This window comes from Apteryx mantelli, chromosome 2, assembly GCF_036417845.1.
Source record: "Apteryx mantelli isolate bAptMan1 chromosome 2, bAptMan1.hap1, whole genome shotgun sequence".
Lineage (NCBI taxonomy): Eukaryota > Metazoa > Chordata > Aves > Apterygiformes > Apterygidae > Apteryx > Apteryx mantelli.
Window position 1 is genome coordinate 30,111,291 of NC_089979.1, and position 20,578 is coordinate 30,131,868.

General features: G+C 39.9%; 1 protein-coding gene across 1 annotated transcript; it reads left to right on the forward strand.

Moving 5' to 3' along the window:
- The first annotated feature begins 1,531 nt into the window (after nt 1-1,531).
- RNF125 (ring finger protein 125) lies at nt 1,532-16,187 on the forward strand. The gene is made up of 6 exons (XM_067292313.1): nt 1,532-1,659; nt 7,788-7,941; nt 10,433-10,527; nt 11,971-12,061; nt 14,362-14,469; nt 15,490-16,187. Exons 1-6 carry the CDS (start codon nt 1,532-1,534, stop codon nt 15,580-15,582), a joined length of 669 nt encoding a protein of 222 aa, XP_067148414.1. The 3' UTR covers nt 15,583-16,187.
- The last annotated feature ends 4,391 nt before the right edge of the window (nt 16,188-20,578 follow it).

The window sequence follows — 20,578 nt, forward strand, 5'->3', positions numbered from 1 at the left end:
ACGACCCTGCACTTGCCTTTGTTGAACTTCATGAGGTTCCTCTCCACCCACCTCTCCAGCCTGTCCAGGTCTCTCTGAATGGCAGCACAGCCCTCTGGTGTATCCGCCATTCCTCCCAGTTTTGTATCGTCGGCAAACTTGCTGAGGGTGCACTCTGTGCCTTCATCCAGGTCATAGATGAAGAAGTTGAACAAGACTGGACCCAGTACTGACCCCTGGGGGACACCGCTAGCTACAGGCCTCCAACTAGACTCTGCGCCGCTGATCACAACTCTCTGAGCTCTGCCATTCAGCCAGTTCTCAACCCACCTCACTGTCCACTCATCTAGCCCACACTTCCTGAGCTTGTCTATGAGGATGTTAGGGGAGACAGTGTCGAAAGCCTTGCTGAAGTCAAGGTAGACAACATCCACTGCTCTCCCCTCATCTACCCAGCCAGTCATTCCATCATAGAAGGCTATCAGATTGGTTAAGCATGATTTCTCCTTGGTGAAGCCATGCTGACTACTCCTGATCACCTTCTTGTCCTCCACATGCTTGGAGATGGCCTCCAGGATGAGCTGCTCCATCACCTTTCCAGGGATTGAGGTGAGGCTGACTGGCCTGTAGTTCCCTGGGTCCTCCTTCTTGCCCGTTTTGAAGACTGGGGTGACATTGGCTTTCTTCCAGTCCTCAGGCACCTCTCCTGTTCTCCATGACCTTTCAAAGATGATGGAGAGTGGCTTAGCAATGACATCCACCAGCTCCCTCAGCACTCGTGGGTGCATCCCATCAGGGCCCATGGATTTGTGGGTGTCAAGTTTGCTTAAATGATCTCTAACCCAATCCTCCTCGACCAAGGGAAAGTCTTCCTTTCTCCAGACTTTCTCTCTTGTCTCCAGGGTGTGGGGTTCCTGAGGGCTGGCCTGAGCAGTAAAGACTGAAGCAAAGAAGGCATTCAGTAACTCTGCCTTCTCTGCATCCTTTGTCACCAGAGCACCCACCCCATTCAGCAGCAGGCCCACATTTTCCCTAGTCTTCCTCTTGCTACTGATGTATTTGAAGAAGCCCTTCTTGCTGTCCTTGACATCTCTAGCCAGATTTAATTCCAAAAAATTTTGCAGGTCTGTGGTTTGTTTCATCCAAGGAGTTAGAACAGATACATTGGATTTATTTCCTTTTGATGCTTGTTACGCTCTAAAAAAATTCAGGATGTCCTCTACCTTGCAGATATGTCAAGACCATAATACCCTACCCATAGTATCCCTACAGTCACGCGCACGCGGGTAAAATCCTGCCGGAAAGAGTGAAACTTCCCTCCCAGGCTTTCCCATGCGATTGTATTTCCCGCCCTGGGGATCGCGCTCTCGAGCCTCGCGCTCTCGAGCCCCGCGCTCTCGAGCCCCGCGCTGGGGCCGCGGCAGGAGCCCGGCACCGGCCCGCGCTCACCCCCCCCAAAAGGCGGCCGCGCCGGGCCGGGCCGCGTCTGCCGCGCCGGGGGCGGCCGCGCGGGGCGCTGCCGGCGCCGCTGCCGGGGGCTCGCGGCGGCGCCATGGGCTCGGCGCTGGGCAGCGGCGCGGGCCGGGCGGCGGCGGCGGCGGCGGCAGCAGCCCCCTCGTTTGAGTGCGCCGTGTGCCTGGAGGTGCTGCACCGGCCCGTGCGGACGCGCTGCGGCCGCGTGCGAGTGCGGCGCGGCGGCGGCGGCGGCGGCGGCTCCGGGACCCCGGCGGGGGCGCGGGCGGTTGCAGCGCCGGCGGGGGGTTGCGGGCCCTGCCGCCCCGGGCTGCCCCGGAGGCGGCCGGCGGGTGGAGGACGCAAAGCCCCTGCGCTGGCGGCGGAGGAGTTTGGGGTGCCGGCGTCCAGGGCTTCCCCGACGGGAAAGGCTGTGCTGTTGGGGGCGGGTGAGCTCCCAGGGCAGGTGTGTGTGTGTGTGTGGGGGGGGGGGAATTCTGCTTCGAATTAACTAAAAAAAATTCATAGTTCAAATGGGGTAATCAGTTATTGTAAATAACTTAGAAATACAGAAGCACAAAGCAGTAACGCTGTTAACACTTGTCCTAAGCTTTCTCTGTATGCAGTGGGCACAGGTAAGCAGCTGCAGGGAGTCAGCCCCTTTCAGATCTGAATTATCATACGTGAATTCTGTTTCTTTCTCTGCTGACTGCAAAGAGAAGTTGTGACACCCATGTTCTACTTTTCTGTTAAGCACCTAGAAATAAGTCAAGATTCATCCCAGCTAAACGGTTATTTGCAATTTCAGGACAGTTGCTTTAGGAGAAGACTGGTTATTCTGGACCAGCTATAAAATCAGTGAAAACAGTTATTCTAGAGTGAGTGTGTTCCCTTGGTTCAAATTCCAGGTTAGTGTTTCTAGAAGTTATTGTCATCACAAATTTAGTTTGAGCTGTAACTTGGGTATTACCCGTAATCCAAGGCTGGTGCAGACACAGACAAGGGGATGAAGAGCCCTTTTGCAATCAGCATAGAGTAACAATACCGGTGCGAAGTGCAATAACAAATGTGAAGTATCCGCTAGTGATTCCAGTGCGGACATCCCCTTTGGTGTTAACAGCAGCCATAAATATGGCTTGAGCAGATGTTCAGGAATAATTTTGTGAAAAACAAGGATAAATGGTACATTAGTGTGTTTTTCTGCCCCTTCTCAGTTTCCTAAGGACACTTGTTGGCCTCAGAAATTATAAGCAACTTTGCAGATTTCCTACTGTACAGAAATCTAGATAAGAAGCTGTGCCTTCTCAGCTGGTCATCTGTGCAGGCTTGTTTTCATTATTTATTCCAGGTCACAGTTCATGGAAAATACTGTGCTCCTGGTCTGTGTAATATCCATATATGTATGTCTAAAAATGCAGCTGTTTAATGGGTCTTAAGATGTTGATTCCTTGTTGAATTATACAAAACCTTCAGTATCTTCAAGAACTAGTGTATTAGCTTTAGTTGGACTTGAGAGGTGTATATACAGCCTCTAACTAGAGATTTCAGTGAATTGTTTGGAGGCAATATGGAAAGGGAAAAATAGGGCCTAGCAATGTTCAGGGATAATATCCTGAGATGCTTGGCCTTTATTTCTTTCACCTGAACTGTTCTGACGTGTTTATTTACCTCTTTAGGTACACCCTGAGCAAATAAAGCTAATTGAGTTAAGGGTGGAGGGGTTTTTCATGTTGACCCTGAAATTCTTTCAAATTGTTTTTGTAGTCAATAAGAACAAATCACTAACCAATAACAGTAGATTATTTGTATATAATGCATGGGTGGAAGTATTCTTCATCTATTCTTATATCCCTTATATCACTTCTTTTTTTCTGCTACTGGCAATTTTATGGTGTGAGCAAACAAATTGGCAAAGGGTAATCTGAATTTATATTTTGTGTCATTAAAAGGGGAAAGCTGTCAGAAAGCATGTGTGAACAGTGTTCAGGGTATTTAGAGAAGACTGTTCTGTTTGTCAGGGGAAACAAGGAAACCTTTTCAACTCTGTCTAAAGTACAGGAATAATCTAAGTTAAAACCTGCCTGTGGGCAAATCATGTATAACAATTCAGAGTTTATCCTTGGACAGAGAAACATGTTGTGTCTTGACTGTACTCTCTTTGCACTTTGTGTAATCATTCATACTTGCATGAAGTAACTGCAAAATACCACCTTCTGTCTGATTTATGATTTGATTGTGTTTTGCATGACTCCATGAGGCTATTTGAAGAAGGCTTCCAATACAGCCAAAGAAGAGATTGCATTTGGAATCCTACTATAGATTGATCACAGGCTGTTAAGTACGTTAGAAATGCTGTTGCTAAGTGCACTGGCAGACAAGCTTTGGCAAGTTGTTTTATAGTGGCTTAAGACGTTTTTGCCAGCTTCCAACTCCATTCCTCTGCTGGAGTTGCTGTCTGCACAGCAGAGCTGGCAGATGGGGAATGTGGGTTTGTGACTTAAGAGCTCTGGTGTAAAGGTTAGCATTTTAGCTTAAACTGGTAAAGAAGGTGGATTTGCACTAAAATGCCAAACTGAGCATAGCTGAGACACAAGCATGTGATTCCCCCCTGCTGATCTGGAGCATTGGGAGAGGAGACAGAAGTAGAGTGGTAACCTTCAGCGAGGGGCAGCACAGGAAGGCAGGAGTGGCAGCAGCCCAAATTGGCACAGCTAGATCCACCAGCATTAGCTGGTTTGAGCGACTGGCAAACAACTGCAGTGATTTATGGTTTCATGTGTCTCCCTGCTAGAAGCTACTGTATTTAAATCTCCAAGCAGAGCTAGCAAAACAGAACATGTCTCTGGTCCTTACCTGTTTCAGTGCAAAGTCAGTAGTTTATTTAAGCTAAATTTTGCATTCATGTGGCTGAATTTGTGGACATAAGTTTGCTCCTGCTGATTCTGCTGCAGAGCTGTGACGTTTAGCAGACGGGCACAAATGCAGATTTATCATAGAGGTTTAAGGGCTTTTGCCACCTTCCCATTAACATGTCTCTGCTGTCCTCGTGCTCATGCAGCGTGGGCAACATGCTCACTGCTGGTCGCAGGCACAGCTAGCTCCTCCAAGCCAGAGCAGCTGGCAGGCAGCATGCATCCTTTCTTTTGTCCTTTCTTGCAGCTCCAGGCTGTGACCCTACCTGAGACCCTTCAGATCCCTACCATTTGACTTGATGTGGAGCTGTAATTTAATGAAAAGAAAGGCCCATTAGCACTGGGGCTCTGCACTTGTGCTTGGATAGCGAAGGGCAGTAATGTCTTAAATCTCTACAGGAAGATTCACCAGGGCTCATCTATCATATCCCTAACTGACAAAAAGCTTTCAAAGCAGCTGCAGTAACTGCTAATCCAATCTGCTTTTATTGCTAAAACCAGAGTACTGAAGTGGCTAAAACATTCCCAGAGGTAAGTATTCCTTTATCTAGTCCAAGCCATGTGATAGCTAGATCAGAGAACCATTTATGCCTGATCTACTCAGAAAAGAACAAAATATACACTACTGAATTTTTCTGCAATTACTTCCAAACTTAATTATTTTTGTTTTACTGGTGGGGCTTTGTATGTTTGCAAACCCATACTTGAACCACAGGGCAATTAGAAAGAAGTCACAGTTATCAATTTCTTGTAATTGCTTGCTCTTTCACTTGGCAGGGGCCTTGCAGATCCCACTTTACTAATAAAGCTATAACATTTGATAATATTCCAACTAGTAGATTTGACTTTTTTTTCCTCTCTGGACAACAGCTACATATTTTATTGTATCAGTCTTCCTGCTTGTATGTTCACTTGGATCACTGAACATAAGCCATCTGACCAACTAGATAATTTTATGTGGCCTAACACAAGACCATGTAATCTCCTAATTTTAAAAATATATTAAACATATTTATTTGTTTGAACTGAACATTGACTGAGATAGTTATTTGGAACTGAAAGCCTTTATTTAGTGAAGTAAAGACTGAAAAGCAGTATTTGAACAAACTGTGTGTTGCACACTGTCATGTAGCATGCCAGATACGTTTCCACATTCTGCTTTTTTGGGTTCCTAGAACCTATTTCACAGGGCAGGGAGAAGATTTGAGGAAAATACAGGCAATATTTATACAGTTTTCGCTACAGCAGCTTAAGAGAAAACAAAATATCTCGGTGTGCTTCATATCATCTTGGAGAGAGTCTCTGATAGACTTGCTATTTATCAGGCGTGTCCACAAAACTGGCTGATACAACACTCTCTATGTGGCTGCCGCTGCTAAAAATTTCAGAATGTAATTCCCAGAGTCCTGATTTCTTCACGTATTTGAGAAATTCGCTAATCTTAACAAACCAAATTCTTTTCCTTCTAAGGAGTGGCAAGGAGTATTCTAATTGTGGGCTCAGGAAGACTGACAGTAAACTGTATATCAATGTGCATATTTGTGACATCCACCAGTAACAAAAAATGGGATCATCCTTACTGTTATGGCAGGTTTTGAAATCATACACTGCGGGCTTTATCTGGCCCATGGGGAACAGGTTCCTCATTTTTTTTCTGAAATGAGTAGTAAGAGCTGCATAAATTTCAGTGGTACCAGGAATTAGCTCAGTTTGTCTGCTGTTTTCAGTACTCTTTTTAACATGAGTAGGGACTGCAGGAACAATACCTGGAATCTTTTAAACAATATATCCTTAGGACTCTTTAAGTCTTTTGATAATCTTGTAACATGATACCTCTACATCCAATTCATATTAATAGATTGTAAAGATACCCCTGAAACCAAGTGGATCGCATCTCCAGCCAGGCTGGTGTTTTAATGGACTGCTACACTAGCTCCTTACACTGCTTTCTCTACAATTTATTCAATCTGCAAACTCCAATTTAATATTGCGATAAACAATATCCTGTTATAAGTGAACTTAGCCTGCTGGGCTGAGATCCTTCTAATTCTCACTGAGACACCCAATCTCTCGTTGCCTCTTCTTCCCACTCATATCTGAAGCAGAGCATATCTCCTGTAAGGGGGTGTATCGCCTTCACCTGCATCCTCTTAAGCTCTGCACTTGGATTTTGGGTCAGGGCAGAGGAGTATCTGTCTAGTTGCACCCAGGTCTCTGTGGATGTTCTTACGCTTCTTGCTGCTAACTTCTTCCTCTGCACCTTTGTAGAAGACGGTGGTGTGCCCTGCTAACAAGTGAAGGCAGTATCCCCAGTGCACTAGCTTCTCTCCTGTCCTGTCCATCAGTTGTGAATTAGCTCATGGATATCATGAGAGTCTTCCTCAATGCAGCCGCTGGGGGATTTGGTGCCATCTAGCTGAGTTATAATAATAGTAAGCAACCTTTCCCTATTCACCTGCTTTGGTGCTATTCCTGATTTAACATGCCTCTGCTATTTATTCCAGTTTCAGGTTATCATCTGCTTCATATTTGCTCTTCGGAAGTTCTTTATCTCTGATGAATCTCTCTACCTTTTCTGATTCTACTGTATACATCTTTGGAGGAGGGGAGATCAGAATTGCCTTACGTATGTTATCTCTACATGCCAAGGATTCATATATTGGTGACATTCTTTGTTTTGTTCTGTGTTCTTGTCTTCATAGTTCGTCATGCTGTTTGCCCTTCTGGTGGGTGCAGAGCACTAGGCTGACATTTTAAGGGAACTATCCACATTAATTCCCCAAAACACTTTCTCATTTCCGGGTTCTGCATTGTATTCCTACTGCCCCGTATGTCTTCTCATGTAGGGTAACTTGTATCATAATTTAATCCCATAGGCAACATCAAATATAAAGTAAATCTGCATGTTGCTTTTAAGCCAAATATTGTGCTCTTCAGTAGCATGCAATTTTATATTGAAGATGCAACCCCAGATATTCATTGCCAAGTCTAAAGATTTATCCATAAGGAAGAATTGAAGACTAAAAATATTACTGAGGAATTTACCACAGAAGTAAATTGATCAGCATCATAATAGTATCATTTCACTTTATGTTGACCAGTACAGCTAAATAAACAACAGAGGGTCCAGCTCCAGGCTAGGAGCCCCCGTTGGGAGCAGCTTTAATCTCTGGTGTATAAAGCATACAGATAAAAGGAGCATTCACTAGCATGTGTCATTTTTTACTGTCATATCATCCAAAGGAATTCTGACATTTGATACAATCAACCAGTAGCTATTAAGTGATAAGACAGTTGTGGCAGGAACAAGTATCCTGCAGTGTTATGCCAGTGAAGTCATTATGAGGTGCAAAATTTTAATTATTTTTTATATGCATTGCCTAATTTGAAGAATGTTTTGGTGGGGGGGTTATCACATTTATTTTGATTTTTCTCAATGTATAGATTCTGTCACTCCTGTATTTCTACAAGTTTAAAGAATAATGCATGGACATGCCCTTATTGCCGGGCTTATCTGTCTTCTGAAGGAATTCCAGCTACTGATATTGCCAAGAAGATGAAGAGCATATACCGAAATTGCACAGAATGCGAAACGCAAGTTTGCAACCTTGAACATTAATTACTAACTAATTCCAGAGACTTATTCATGCACAAAAACTGACAGTATTAAGATCCCTTTTTAAGGGCATGTCTAAACAGAGAAACTCAGCAGCAAGATGATAGAAGAATAGACTTTGCAATTCTTGCTAAACTTGTCAAGTTGCTTATCTAGAAGAACTCTAAAACATTCTGTTGGTGCAGTTGAACATATTAAGTTCAAGCCTAAACCTATAGGAGTTGAATATCCTTGGCTCCCTATTTTGGCAGTGCCTGAAGAAAGGGCAAATTGACTTCCCCTTCTTTCTCCCCTCCACTGGGATTGCCCAATTGTAAAAGCCTTGGCCACAACTGGACCTGTTAAAATACAGACTAAAGAGAGAAAATTCTGTGAGTCTTCCCCCCCCCCCCCCCAATTTGGTAAAGCTACTTAAACTAAGCCACTTTTCTCTTAAGTTTACATAAGGCCTTTGTGACTTCACTTACTCATATACAAATAGATTTTAAAATGCTGCTGTTCTAACTGGAACACAAGTACATTTGCCAAAACAAGGTGCGGAGCAAAAGGTACATAGGACTTCATAGGGCAGGGCACATCTGGATAGGGAAGACAGTTAACTGAGATTTAATTCATACACATTTACTTGAAAACTTATATAAAAACAAGTATTTTCCTGTGTGCTTGTGAATATTTACTTTCGTGTCTCTTTCTATAGGCGCAGAAGTGCCTCATAGTTACAAAGACATTGTTACAAGACACTCTTCAGTCTTCCTCTCCCCTTATGTTTTTATACCTGTGTTGTTTAGTGGAAGGAGATTGTACAGTTTACATTTGTGTCTCTTGTTTTTTTTTCTGTAAGTAGATCTCTCTCTGGCTTTTATCATTTCCTTTGTCTTGCTAACTGCAATATACCCTTAAAACTTTCTTGTCTATCAGCAGCAGTGTGAAAATACTAAAAAAATGTAAAACAGCAAGTAAAGGTGTGAATGTCAGAAAGACTGCTATTTGCGGGATTATGGGGAATTACAGTGAACATGAGAAATGTAGCAAGAATGTTTATGTTGTTAATGTTATAAGTTATTTGCCTTTTTGCCATGCATTTTATATCTGGGAAAGCTTTGCCTAAAGCTAACAATGAAATGCATGAAGTGTAACACCTCAATATTGGCAGTACTTAAATATTGAGTTTTACTTAATTATTTTTCAAATTGGGTTTTGCAAAAATGCCCAAATTTAATAGTTATGTTAAAAACTACTGAGCTATGTATGGCTTAGCTGGGCTTCTCAATACTTAGTAGAGTTTGAGCATGGCTTTTTGATATTCAGTAGCAGATTGCAGCAAGTGACCTGAGGATGGGTATTTGCAGTGGTTTATAATCTTTCTTATGGCTGTAGAAGTATTGGCTGTATTTTGTGTGTAAAACTGTCAATGAGACCACTAAGATATGTTAAATACACATTGAAAAGGAGAGTGCGTTTAATGCATTATAGCATCAAGATATCTTTGCATGTTGTTTCTGATATTTGGCAGACTACCCCTGGCAAATGCTGCTGTGGTGCCTCAGTCGCATCAATTCAAGGTTTGCTGGGTTAGTATAAACCTAATTTCATTTGCAGTTTCCACTTGGACAGTGGAACTTGCGTTTAAGTGATTGAGGCATGAGCACGTTTCATTCTGCTGCATCTGGTGTCAGGAGGATCATTGGTAATAGCGGGGTAGAACAGACACCTAAAGCACGGTTATTTTAAATTTCTTCGCCAGGATTCATCAGGGCCAATCACAGAGTTTGAAGGTTAAAAATATAAAATGATCTTAAGTAATACAAATGTCTTTGCACTGTTTCTGTTTTTAATGCCTCAGCATGGTGATTTCATGTTACTTCATATTGTTTCTCTTCATAGAAAGCACCTCATGATTATGCTTAGTAAGATTTTTTTTTTATAAAAACATTCTGAATTAAAGGAAATAGGATAGCTAGTAGCAGCATTGATATAAAACCCAAATCTTACACATAATGAATGGAGGTTTTGCTATTGGCCTCACTGAGGTCAGAATTTGGCCTTCAAGTTGGCAAATTTTTGTTTTTACTGGAGTTGGTCTGGATTTGCACTGTTAAGACAGAGCAGGAGGTTAACTGGGAGGGTTTCCCCTCCCTGCCCAAGCTAGTAGCGTTTCCGTACTGACTCCAAAATATGAAGGGCCAGTCCAAGGAACATACAAAATCACCACAAACTAATTACTTCACTCTAATTCACTTTACTCTCATAAGATGACTGTTATTATTATAAAGTATATGACAGCAATACTGAGCCAATAACACAATGCTGAGGAATTGGGCCGGTTAATAGAGGGAATCATGTATTCATGAGCTTTTCCCTAGGTTTCGCCATGATGTTGAAGTAAGGCTTTGAACTAGAAAACATTGAGTGATGTATTAATTATGTGTGTCATGGAATAAAACATAACAAATTGCTTCTTCTCATTGCTTAGGTATGTCTGAGTGAAATGAGAGCTCATTTAAGAACTTGTGAACAATATATAAAAAAATATGGACCTCTACAGGAGCCTGGAGATGCAATAACAAGGTAGACGTCTGTGATGATGACATTGTGAACGTACTTTAGAGTTTGTTATCCCAATGTAGTAAAGTCAATCTGGAAAAAGAATTATAATATCTTCTCTGTTTTTTTTTTTTTTTTAATTGGAACATGTTTCTGTTTCATAGAACACTACATGAATCCACATCTAATATTTTTAATCATTATATTCAAATACTACTTAAAATGGTCACTAGTAGGTTTTTTTTTAATGTATGAGTACAAATTAATACCTTTTGATTGCATTTCTTACATTTTTTTGATAGACTTTAGGCCCATATGACCAATTTTGTAGATACAACAGTATTTTGACAAGTTAAAATACAAAATACAAGTAGCAGCTTTTTGCTATTTTTCTTAGGGGGTGAGGTGGGGGAAGGATATTTGCTTTCAAATAAATCTCTTTGAAAATATTGGTCATTTTCAGAATGGAATAAGACTAATAATAATGTAATTGGCTATCTTCTAGTGATTTGTTCTTCACAAATAGTTTTCAAGTATAACTCATGTAAGCAAGGAAATAGCAATAAATTAGTGGCATTCCCTAAAGAAGACTGACAGCTTTTCTTATGTTTATATGTATGTCAAAAGGTCAAAATTCTCTGTCCCTTTTCATTCCCTTTTAGGGTAGGACCTGCTAGATCAATCAATTAGGCATCAGTCAATTCAGACAATTCTAAAATGACTGAGTTCTTGAAGTTTAATGGACTTCAGTTTTGTCTGTTAAAGATTAGGAACAATTTTTGATAACATTATTAAAATCTTTAATGCAACGATGTATGTGATTTAAAGACCCTATATTCTTTGCTATTTGAGTTCCTAAAATGACATATAGTTCAGGTTGCTTGCTAAGAAGACTCATCTACTTCTTACCTATTCTTCTGATGCTCAGAAAAACTAGACCTTTTAGGCACCCATATTTGAAAATTGTACTAGTGTGGAAGCATTGCCTCCACCAGGTGAGAAGACCATACTCAGTACTGATAACTAAGTAGCAATCCTCTGCAAAGAAGTGTCAATATTCAGTGATGGCTCCAGAGAGTTGGTGGTTTGGTCTCGTATGCTCCAAGTGTATCACAGCAATTAAATTGATGATTTTTATCAAATGTCTTTATCTGTAGTGTTCAATATTTTATCCATTCCATTGTGTGGTCATGATTATGTTAACGCTTTGCTGGATCAGTATCCTGACACATGCACAGTTCTTTTACAGTGTTCACAGTGTACATTAGCAAGGTTGACCTTCTGCTAGTGTAGCATACATCATGCCTAGGTACATGCCATAAACCCATGCTGTGCTTTAGCTGTGATAAAAGAAGTTTCTAGTGTCATCTGGGCAAAGAAATCTAAATACTATTTTATTATTTGTAGTATTAAAAATGTATCAGTTGCATTTGCAGCTATTAACAATATATTACCTCTTATTCCCAGATATTCTTGTCCTTTTTGCCAGTGTGAAGTAGATGAGGATGATCTAATGGACCATTGTCTCACCTACCACAGATCAGAAACGAGAGCAGTGGTAATGTGCATAAGTATATATTTTACTAAATTCACACGTTAAACTGATTAATTCTATTTAATTGCAAGCATTACTATAGAAGATAATAGGCAAACAGAAAATATATTGATTGCTTAATTGGCTTTGGCAGTGGAGGAAAAGCATACCTATATTCATTCTCTCTGCCCTTCTGTCTCAGACAAGTGACTGTGTACATAATACATAAAATATTAGTACTCCTACCACTACTCGCAATGATAGGAGTACTAGAAAATGGTGTTAAGAAGTCTTTCAATTGATATAGCAAATGGTTACTTATCCTTCAACAAAATGTTACGTTTGGCCCCTTAGACTATGGGTTGCTTTTCCAGTAAGCGAAGACAATCAGCCTTCCTAGGTTCAGTGACTTGTCTGCTTTTTATTTGCATATGTACCGTTTCTCTCTACTGACCTAAGGCAGCTTCATGTGCAGCATTCTCTGTCTCTTCTAATCTGTGGTTTTGGGTTACAATTGGAGAAATGCTTACATGGCACGTACAGGAGTCTTTTGTATTTTTGTTTTTTTAAGTTAAAATAACTTCACATAAACAGCTTAATTCTGAACCCCCAGGTAGGCTGAGAGGTCTTACTGTGCAAACCAATTAGTAGGATTGAGTCCTGTAATGTGTAGACCAGAATTTCAGCAAGTATAGTTTACTTCCCTGATGAGTATTTGCTCAGGCACTTTCGATTCAAGTTCTAATGTGCCACACGAGAGATCTTCGAGAGGTTACAACTGAATGGCTTGTATACAAATCAACCAACACTTCTGTTTAGTTCAGTGGGTGGGATGGGGTAAACCCACTCCATTTCCTCTTACATTGCAGCTTAGCTTTTCAGCACTTTAGCCATGATCAAATTAATGAGTTAGGTTGTAATCAGAATTTTGAGTAAAATAAAGAAAACAATTGCTCATAAGTGTATATTGTGTTCACCTTTATCACAGTTAATACTTTAACAAATGATGTTTTGACAAATTATGTATTTTTAAATTGGACTCTGCATTTACTTTGTCAACTGAAATAATTGTCAATAATTTGTATTATACCTATCAGACTATACGCTCTTATTTTTTCCACTTGGAACAAATGCATCAATAATTGTAGTGTGTAGCTGTGGAGCAGAATTAAGCCTTAAAACTTAGAAAATATTCCTTTATTAACTCCAGAGTTGTATATATACAGCCTTACGCTCTTTCTGATGTACATTTCTTTGAAACCTAATGCAAAAACCAATAGTTAGAACTATGTTTGCCTATAATTAATGTAAAAAATCATAAGCAGGGAACCAAAAAAGTGATCCCTAACTCATACTGCTGTTATAACTATATGTATTAAATCTACCTTTAGTTGGTATATAAAGTATAGACACTACACCATTAACACAAAGCAAACAGTGGGAACATGCTGTGAGGAACACTTCATTGTCTTCTGTGACATACTGACCCTTTCCTTTAATTCTGAAATCCCTTTGGGGTATATTTTAAGTTTTGGTATGTTTGATCCTGTTTCTGTGAATTTGATTTAGATTATAAAGTGATTCTGGCCAGCTGTTTCAACCTCTTCTTTCAAACGTTAAAATAAATGCTAAAATAAATGAATCGGGCTTTTGGTTCTGAGAAAGGCAGAGGATTTCTTGATGTATTGTATCATGTTCATTATCACAGTGGGTCATAAGGCTGATTTTTATTATACATAAGTATATTCACACATGGTATATTTTACAGTAATCATCTTTTTAGTATACACATAGTGTTTTCATGATATTGCTTGAAGAAATAAATGTTACAGCAATTGCAACTTTTATTTATACTACAGAGAATCCACTGATAGAAAGTATTTCAGATTTTCTTCTGATAAAGTGCTTTAGGGCACTTTTGTTTTAGATGCACAGATGAATGAATTTGTCATCAATGACCAGAGAAATCCTGTATGTTTTCTTGAAGCAGTCCATCATCCAAAGACTGCTTGGGAACTCAACAAAAGCTTTGGCCTGATTATTCTCTTGTTAGCCAGTAGAAATGAATGAGTTAACCATGAGATGTGCATAGATTGACAATCTCTGGGATGTCTGCAAACACAAATTACACAGCTGAGATTAGCATAATTGACAGTTGGACTGAAAGTACATGTGCCTAACAGTATTCATGTTGCTCAGAGTATGCCATTCGGCCATAATAGCTCCACTTATTTCACATTTCTGGTTTTTAAACACACAATATTTTCTTCTGCAAGAACTCCAAGATGAAAACTCAATATTTACCTCCTTCCTTTTATTTATAGTATTGTCCAATATGTCATTTAACACCTGGGAGAGATCCAGCCTATTGCAGCAGAAATTTTATAAGGCATCTTCAACTAAGACATACATTCTATTATGAAGACTGCATAGTGAGTAATGATATTTGCAGGCTACTGACTTGATTTCTTTGTGTATTTTCCTCCACATCTTTTACAATCAAGGAATCATTAAAAAAAATCCTGAATAGGTAACTAGAATACCATGCTTAAGGTGCACTAAGAAGTCACAAAGTGTAGCAGATGTTTATGGAAACGGCATAGTCTAGTACTCAGAGAAGCCAACGTATGGGTTCTGTCCTCAGTTCTGTTACTATCTAATAAAAAAGCCATATACTTCAAATGAAAGTTGTTTAAACAACCCATTTTTATTCTATAAGAACTTAAGACAACACAGTTTTACTTGAATCCTGAAAGGTGCTGAATCTGTTTGTTACCTTAATGGACTGTAACTTGGAAAATGTGTCACAAGTATTAGCATGCTGTTGGAGTTTCTCAAGAGCATTAGTTAATGCTCCCCTATATTTGTTTGATACCTACCCAGACAAGATCCCAAATAAAGGTATAAATCTTTTTTTTTTCCTTTTTTTTTAATGGAGCAAAAGCACTAAAGAAAATGATGCCCAAGTGGAGGATGGGGCAGTGAAGAGCCATCTTTATAATTTTGACCCATAGTTCATGCATGTAACAGAAATAGACGTATGTATGATCACATTTTAATGACAGCTCACACATCTATCTTCATAAAGTATAGCTTGAGTATTTATTTATATATGTAATAATATAACATGCATCACCAGAATTGGATTCTTTAATAAATAGCATTAGAATTGTTGGTTTTTGCATGATCAGTTCATCTACCTGTCTGCATTTGACATTCTCCTTTACTTTTTTTAAGTAAATTTCTCTTGCTTTACATTGCAGTTAGCACTAAGGAGTAGAAAGCTAGGCAAAGATTAACAAATACTATAACAAATACTAAACTTTAAACATGGATGTAAACCCACTGAAACCAGTATTTTGATGATTTTTTTAGACTAAGCAGTCAAAAATATATCTATTAACAGATTAATTGGTATCTTGATATTCAATAAAACATCTTTTTTCTTTCAGGATATAAACGTCGTTGAAGAAATTCTTACTGAAAGAGTTCTGGACAGGTCATTCTTAGAATATGTGCATGTAAATCATCCAAACAGCACGTAAGGAGTCCTGGGGAAGAATGGAAGATGATGTTCTGTGGTTAACCATGGACATTAAAGTCTAGCTTTTTGTAACTAATGAGGTGTCAGCAACCTGCTTACATCTAAAAATGTTTTTTTCTTAAGCATTGTTTTGTTTTTTCTTAATTATTTTTAATTAAATTTCAATTTTGTAGTCCAAAAATGTTTTAAAAAATAAGGAAAAAAGAAAATATTATCATTTTCTCCACCTCCAATGGAATGGTCATTGTTTGCTTGAGCTCACTCTCTGTCTAGTATATGGATACACTGGCTTTTATAGCAGCCCTCTTGTTTGTTTACAGCTATATTCTGGGAGCAGGCCAGTCTCAAAATATTGATGAGGACAGTGCAATGCTAGAGATAGATGACAAGCAACAGCTTTTCCGATTCTACAGCACCAAACAAATTGGAACAAAACAAAAAAAAAACAGCTAGTGTCAAGAACAGTATTACTAACCCCATAGGAATGTGCATATATTTCATTTACAGTGTTTGCAAGATGAGGGTCACAATTAGCAAAATTGATAATTAAAAGCCATCTTGGAAAAAAAGCAAGGAGTGAGTGAATAATTATTCATAAAACCTGAAGAGGAGGTTGACAGGGTCTTTTAACTAACCTGTATTCTCTTACCATGTAAGTTAACAAATTTTATCTAATTTTTGTAAGAAAAACAAAATTATTTTTTTATATATATTAAGTTTTAATATAGTATTTTTCAAAGATGCAGTTGATCTGTAAGAAATTAAATTCACATTCTTGCATAGAAACATATACACTGATTAAAGTAGCTTATTGGTGATATGTTAACAAGGAAATGCCTGGTGGACTTTAAGTCTTGACTAGTTCCTTTTGAAATCGGAAAGTCTTCTGTTTGGGAGACAGAAAGATTCGATGTTTCATGTGCCTGGGAAATTCTCTCTCTTTCCTCATTAAGATCTGTCCTTGAATGAAAATGAAGACTCAGTTAGAAAGATGGATGGAGCTGGTCCAAAAGTGTGGAACCTGTGGGAACATTTCATTTTAAGAGTAACTAAAAAATTCTGTCAGAAGTCAAGGGGCCAAATAGATTGGTATATAAATAGTTGGACTTATGGCTCCCTGCACATCCAAAACGTATTGAGAATTTTTTGTATGTATTTCTTAGTAAGTCACTGCCTCAGGAATGTTCTTTTCCATTTAGCTTGTGGCTGCAAACATTGCCTGTAGGTAATGATACAAATATACTGGGCAAAAGCAAAGGACAGTCTTCCCCTTGCATACAGCACCTTCCAATCACTGTGCAGTTGCACAGCTTTCTCTTACCCCTTCCTCTTACACCCTCTTAAATCTCTGACGGCTCCCACAGAACTCCAAATACCCACCACTTCCATACTGACAAGGAGACGCACTATTCTTGTAGGAGGATCATTATTGTCAAATAAGCAACCAAAAGAATAGTTGTACACAGGCTATCTAAAGTGTGCCTTTTCAGTAGCAGTTGCCCCCAGCAAACCGCAAAATTTTATGAGCAATTCTACAAGTTTTCATTGTCGAGATTTCATTTCACAAATATATTTTATCATGAGAAATAAAAAGTTGGTAGGGCCATTGACTTCATCTAAAAGGTCTGATTTAAAGTGCTTTCCTTCAAATAAATGTGTTTAATAAATTTCAGCAGCCTGATTTCTTTTTACATGTTGTCTATCTCAATGGCAAAAACTACACGAGATTTACAAGGCTAGTACCATACTATATATTGCTTCATGGCATACTAGTTGTCAACTTCAAGGTCATAGCTTTATTAAAGGATCAAGATTTACAATAACGTTCACACAACAGCATGAATGCCTTCACACACATCTTCCTGTAGTTTACTTCCTTGAGGTCATCAGCACAATTTCTCCCCCTGCCAAAAGCTACTAATCAATAAATACTGCAGTCTCCTGAACAAAGTTCAAATGGACTTATTGTGTTCTTTTAGTAATAAATCTTAGCCTTTGTTTAACACTTGCCTTCAGAGGACCTAGCCCTCTTTACCTGCAGTAATTAATTTAACTTCATAACAACCCTATATAGTGATTAAAAACTACTCCCCATTTACAGATTGGGAAACTGAGAAATAAAGACACACTTGCTTCAAGTCACACAAGATGACTGAAAAGAGTCGGAAACCCATGTATGTCAGCCCTCGCCATGCTGCAGGTGAAGGCCATGTGGCTTCCCTTCTAATGGGTAAGACAAGGAAGTTTTACAGTGTCTCAGTGGAGGCCTCTGTAATTCTTTCTTTTAATGTAATTTCACAGACAGCATGGATAGGACACATCAAAAGTTAGCTGTACAGCTGTGGTATAGTCCTAATTGACACACAAAAAGTGCATTAAAAATATTCTGAACAGAGCAAGAACAGCAGCAGGCCATTTACTCAAGGAGGAATTACGTGACCTCCTGGCTGTACTTACACTGCTGAAGAGAGCATACTTCCACTGTCACCAGCTGCTGTTCATTACCCCTCATGCCTCCTCATATCTACAGGCTCAGCTTTCTACTTCATTTCAGACAAGAGCAAAGTTAATCAGTGCAAACAGCAGTTCTTTGCAAGCCCAGCCGCTGCTGAGCAGCCATGTGAACAGCTCAGCTAACCCTTCACAGCCCCTCCGAAAAGTAGTGATGAGGGGAGTGATGCCCTCCTTAGCTAGCGCAGCTCCAGCTGCGAGAGGATGCGTTTGCAATGGGTGAAATGCCCAGGGCTGGCCTCTCCACTGGATGCCCTGCCCAGGCAGTCCTGCCCTTTTGCACTGGACTTTCTCCTGGCACAAAGCACAGCCAGTGAATGTCTCAGCACAGATGACTTAACTCTCTCGTTGCGCCCATCACCTCAGAGGTGCTTCCACTCCTTATTTCGGCTGTCCCAGTACATAAAGGGACTCAAATTCTGCCTTGACATGGTCTAGAAAGAAGGTATTTAGTGCAATCATTAGCTTTAGTTGGGGCCTCTGCTTTTTTTAAGGATTAAAAAGCAGATGCATGGGAGATACTACCATTTTTTAGCATAGCTGAGCTAATAGTAACAGAGCTGGATCCTGAATAAGGAAACAGCCAAATCCTTCACCTTCTCCTAGAACTAGACCTGAGCTCTAACTTCATTTCCTGCAGTTTCCTCTTTCCTGTCTAAATCATGGGCCAGGGTGGGGGACAATGCATCTTGCTGCTTATCACTGGCAAATACAGCAGCTCTGACTCTGAAGCCTAAATAGTTTTGAAATGCCAGAGGTTATTAGGCATAAGTGAATCACAGGGTTTAGTGTTTTGTGCTCTCTCTTACCTGAAAACCTAATCTCGGACTAGAGAGAGGGGGATCCCCCTACCTAGTGATCTCTGAACATCTGTGAGGGGTATAGCCAGCTGCAGCCCCAAGGAGACAGGGAAAGTGAAGGTGAAGGGTCCATTTTTCCTCAGCCCTTGCCCCACATCTTTGATTTGGGTGAGAGACCAGACCTAATCCTGAATTTCAGATTTAGTATGAATTAAAATAACCTTTACAAATTAGTATAATCTGTAAAAATATAATCTCTACAAATCTGTTTCTTTTTAAAGTATTACCAGCATTTTTTTTATTTTTTATCTGCCAAGAGCCACCTTCAAGGGTGGTCAGTGCTAGAGGTACTTAACAGGTCCAAAGTCTTCTCTACTCAGAGAAAATCAATGACATAATTATACCACTATAATAATATCATCATAATTCCTCCTTCTGGAAAAAAGTGCACAGACAGGCATACTGCTGAATTACTCTTAGGAGTTTTTGTCAGTAGAATTCAGTCAGTAGAATTTCTGGACCAAACAGTAATACCACTAAAACTACACCTAAAATTACTGCTAGGATTAGTCAATTTACAAAAAATCGCTTTCTGAAACCTACCAAACTAACCTTCCCAAAATCCATGTATATGTTAATGCAATTTATTTTTCTCTTACCATAAGAAATTAAATCTTTGATGCAGTAAAAAAACATTTTTTATATAGACAGTGGACAGGTATGTATGGAAAGTGCTCCATACGTGGAGCCTACATACATCGTAGAAAATAAATCACTTGGCTACCCTGATTGTCCGTCTTGCTCGAAACTGAAGGGATGAGGTGCTTACGCTGGATGACATCCAGATCACCACAGTGATATGTCAGATGCATTCCTGAATAGGTTGTGGCAAGCTACATGGGGTCATTTTCCCTTAAATCATCTGAACCTCTTTCGGCAGCTGATGTCGCTAGCGCAGATGCAGTCACCTCACTGCTGAGCAGTGTGCGTTCCCACTAGCACTTCCACGCGGGAGAGCAAAGTGCCCAAACATACTTTGTTCTTTTGTGTAGGCTTCAGCTTTTCTCAGGCAGAGACATTAGCAAAATTCAGTTTCATCAGTATACTATACTATACCTGGTGCTGAACATTTAACATGTAAGAGTTTCCTGACATAAAGTCCTAAATTTATTAGTGCTACTAAGGGTAGCTGAAAAATATTCACCTAGTTAATAATTGAAGCTCCTGAATGTTATGACCTGGCTTAAACTTGTTTAATGATTTTGTGAGTGCCTTCAAGTTTGAACAACTAGTTTGTTGTCAAGAAGCAACCAGAAATGGCTTCATTATTTTATTATTTGTGCAGAAGCTGTTTGTGAACGCTTTCCTCTGATTTCATACTGTCAGTTTCACAGACTTTTCATCAGCTACCAACACCTGAATGAAAGGTGCAAACAGTCCAGTTTGGTTAGTCGTGGGTTTTTTTTTTTTTTTTTTTTTTTTAAATCTCGCAGTGAGTAACGGTGCCTGCACCAGGTTTATTCGCTAATCCCTCTCGGCAGCCGCTTTTGGGGCCTGTGCTCTTTTGCACTTCTGTGTGGGCAGCAGCTGCAGGGTCAAAATGGAAATGAATTTAGACCACGGCGGGCGTAAGGAGCGGGGAGGACTGGACCATCCGCAAGGCCCCGCTTGGAAATCCGGAGGCCA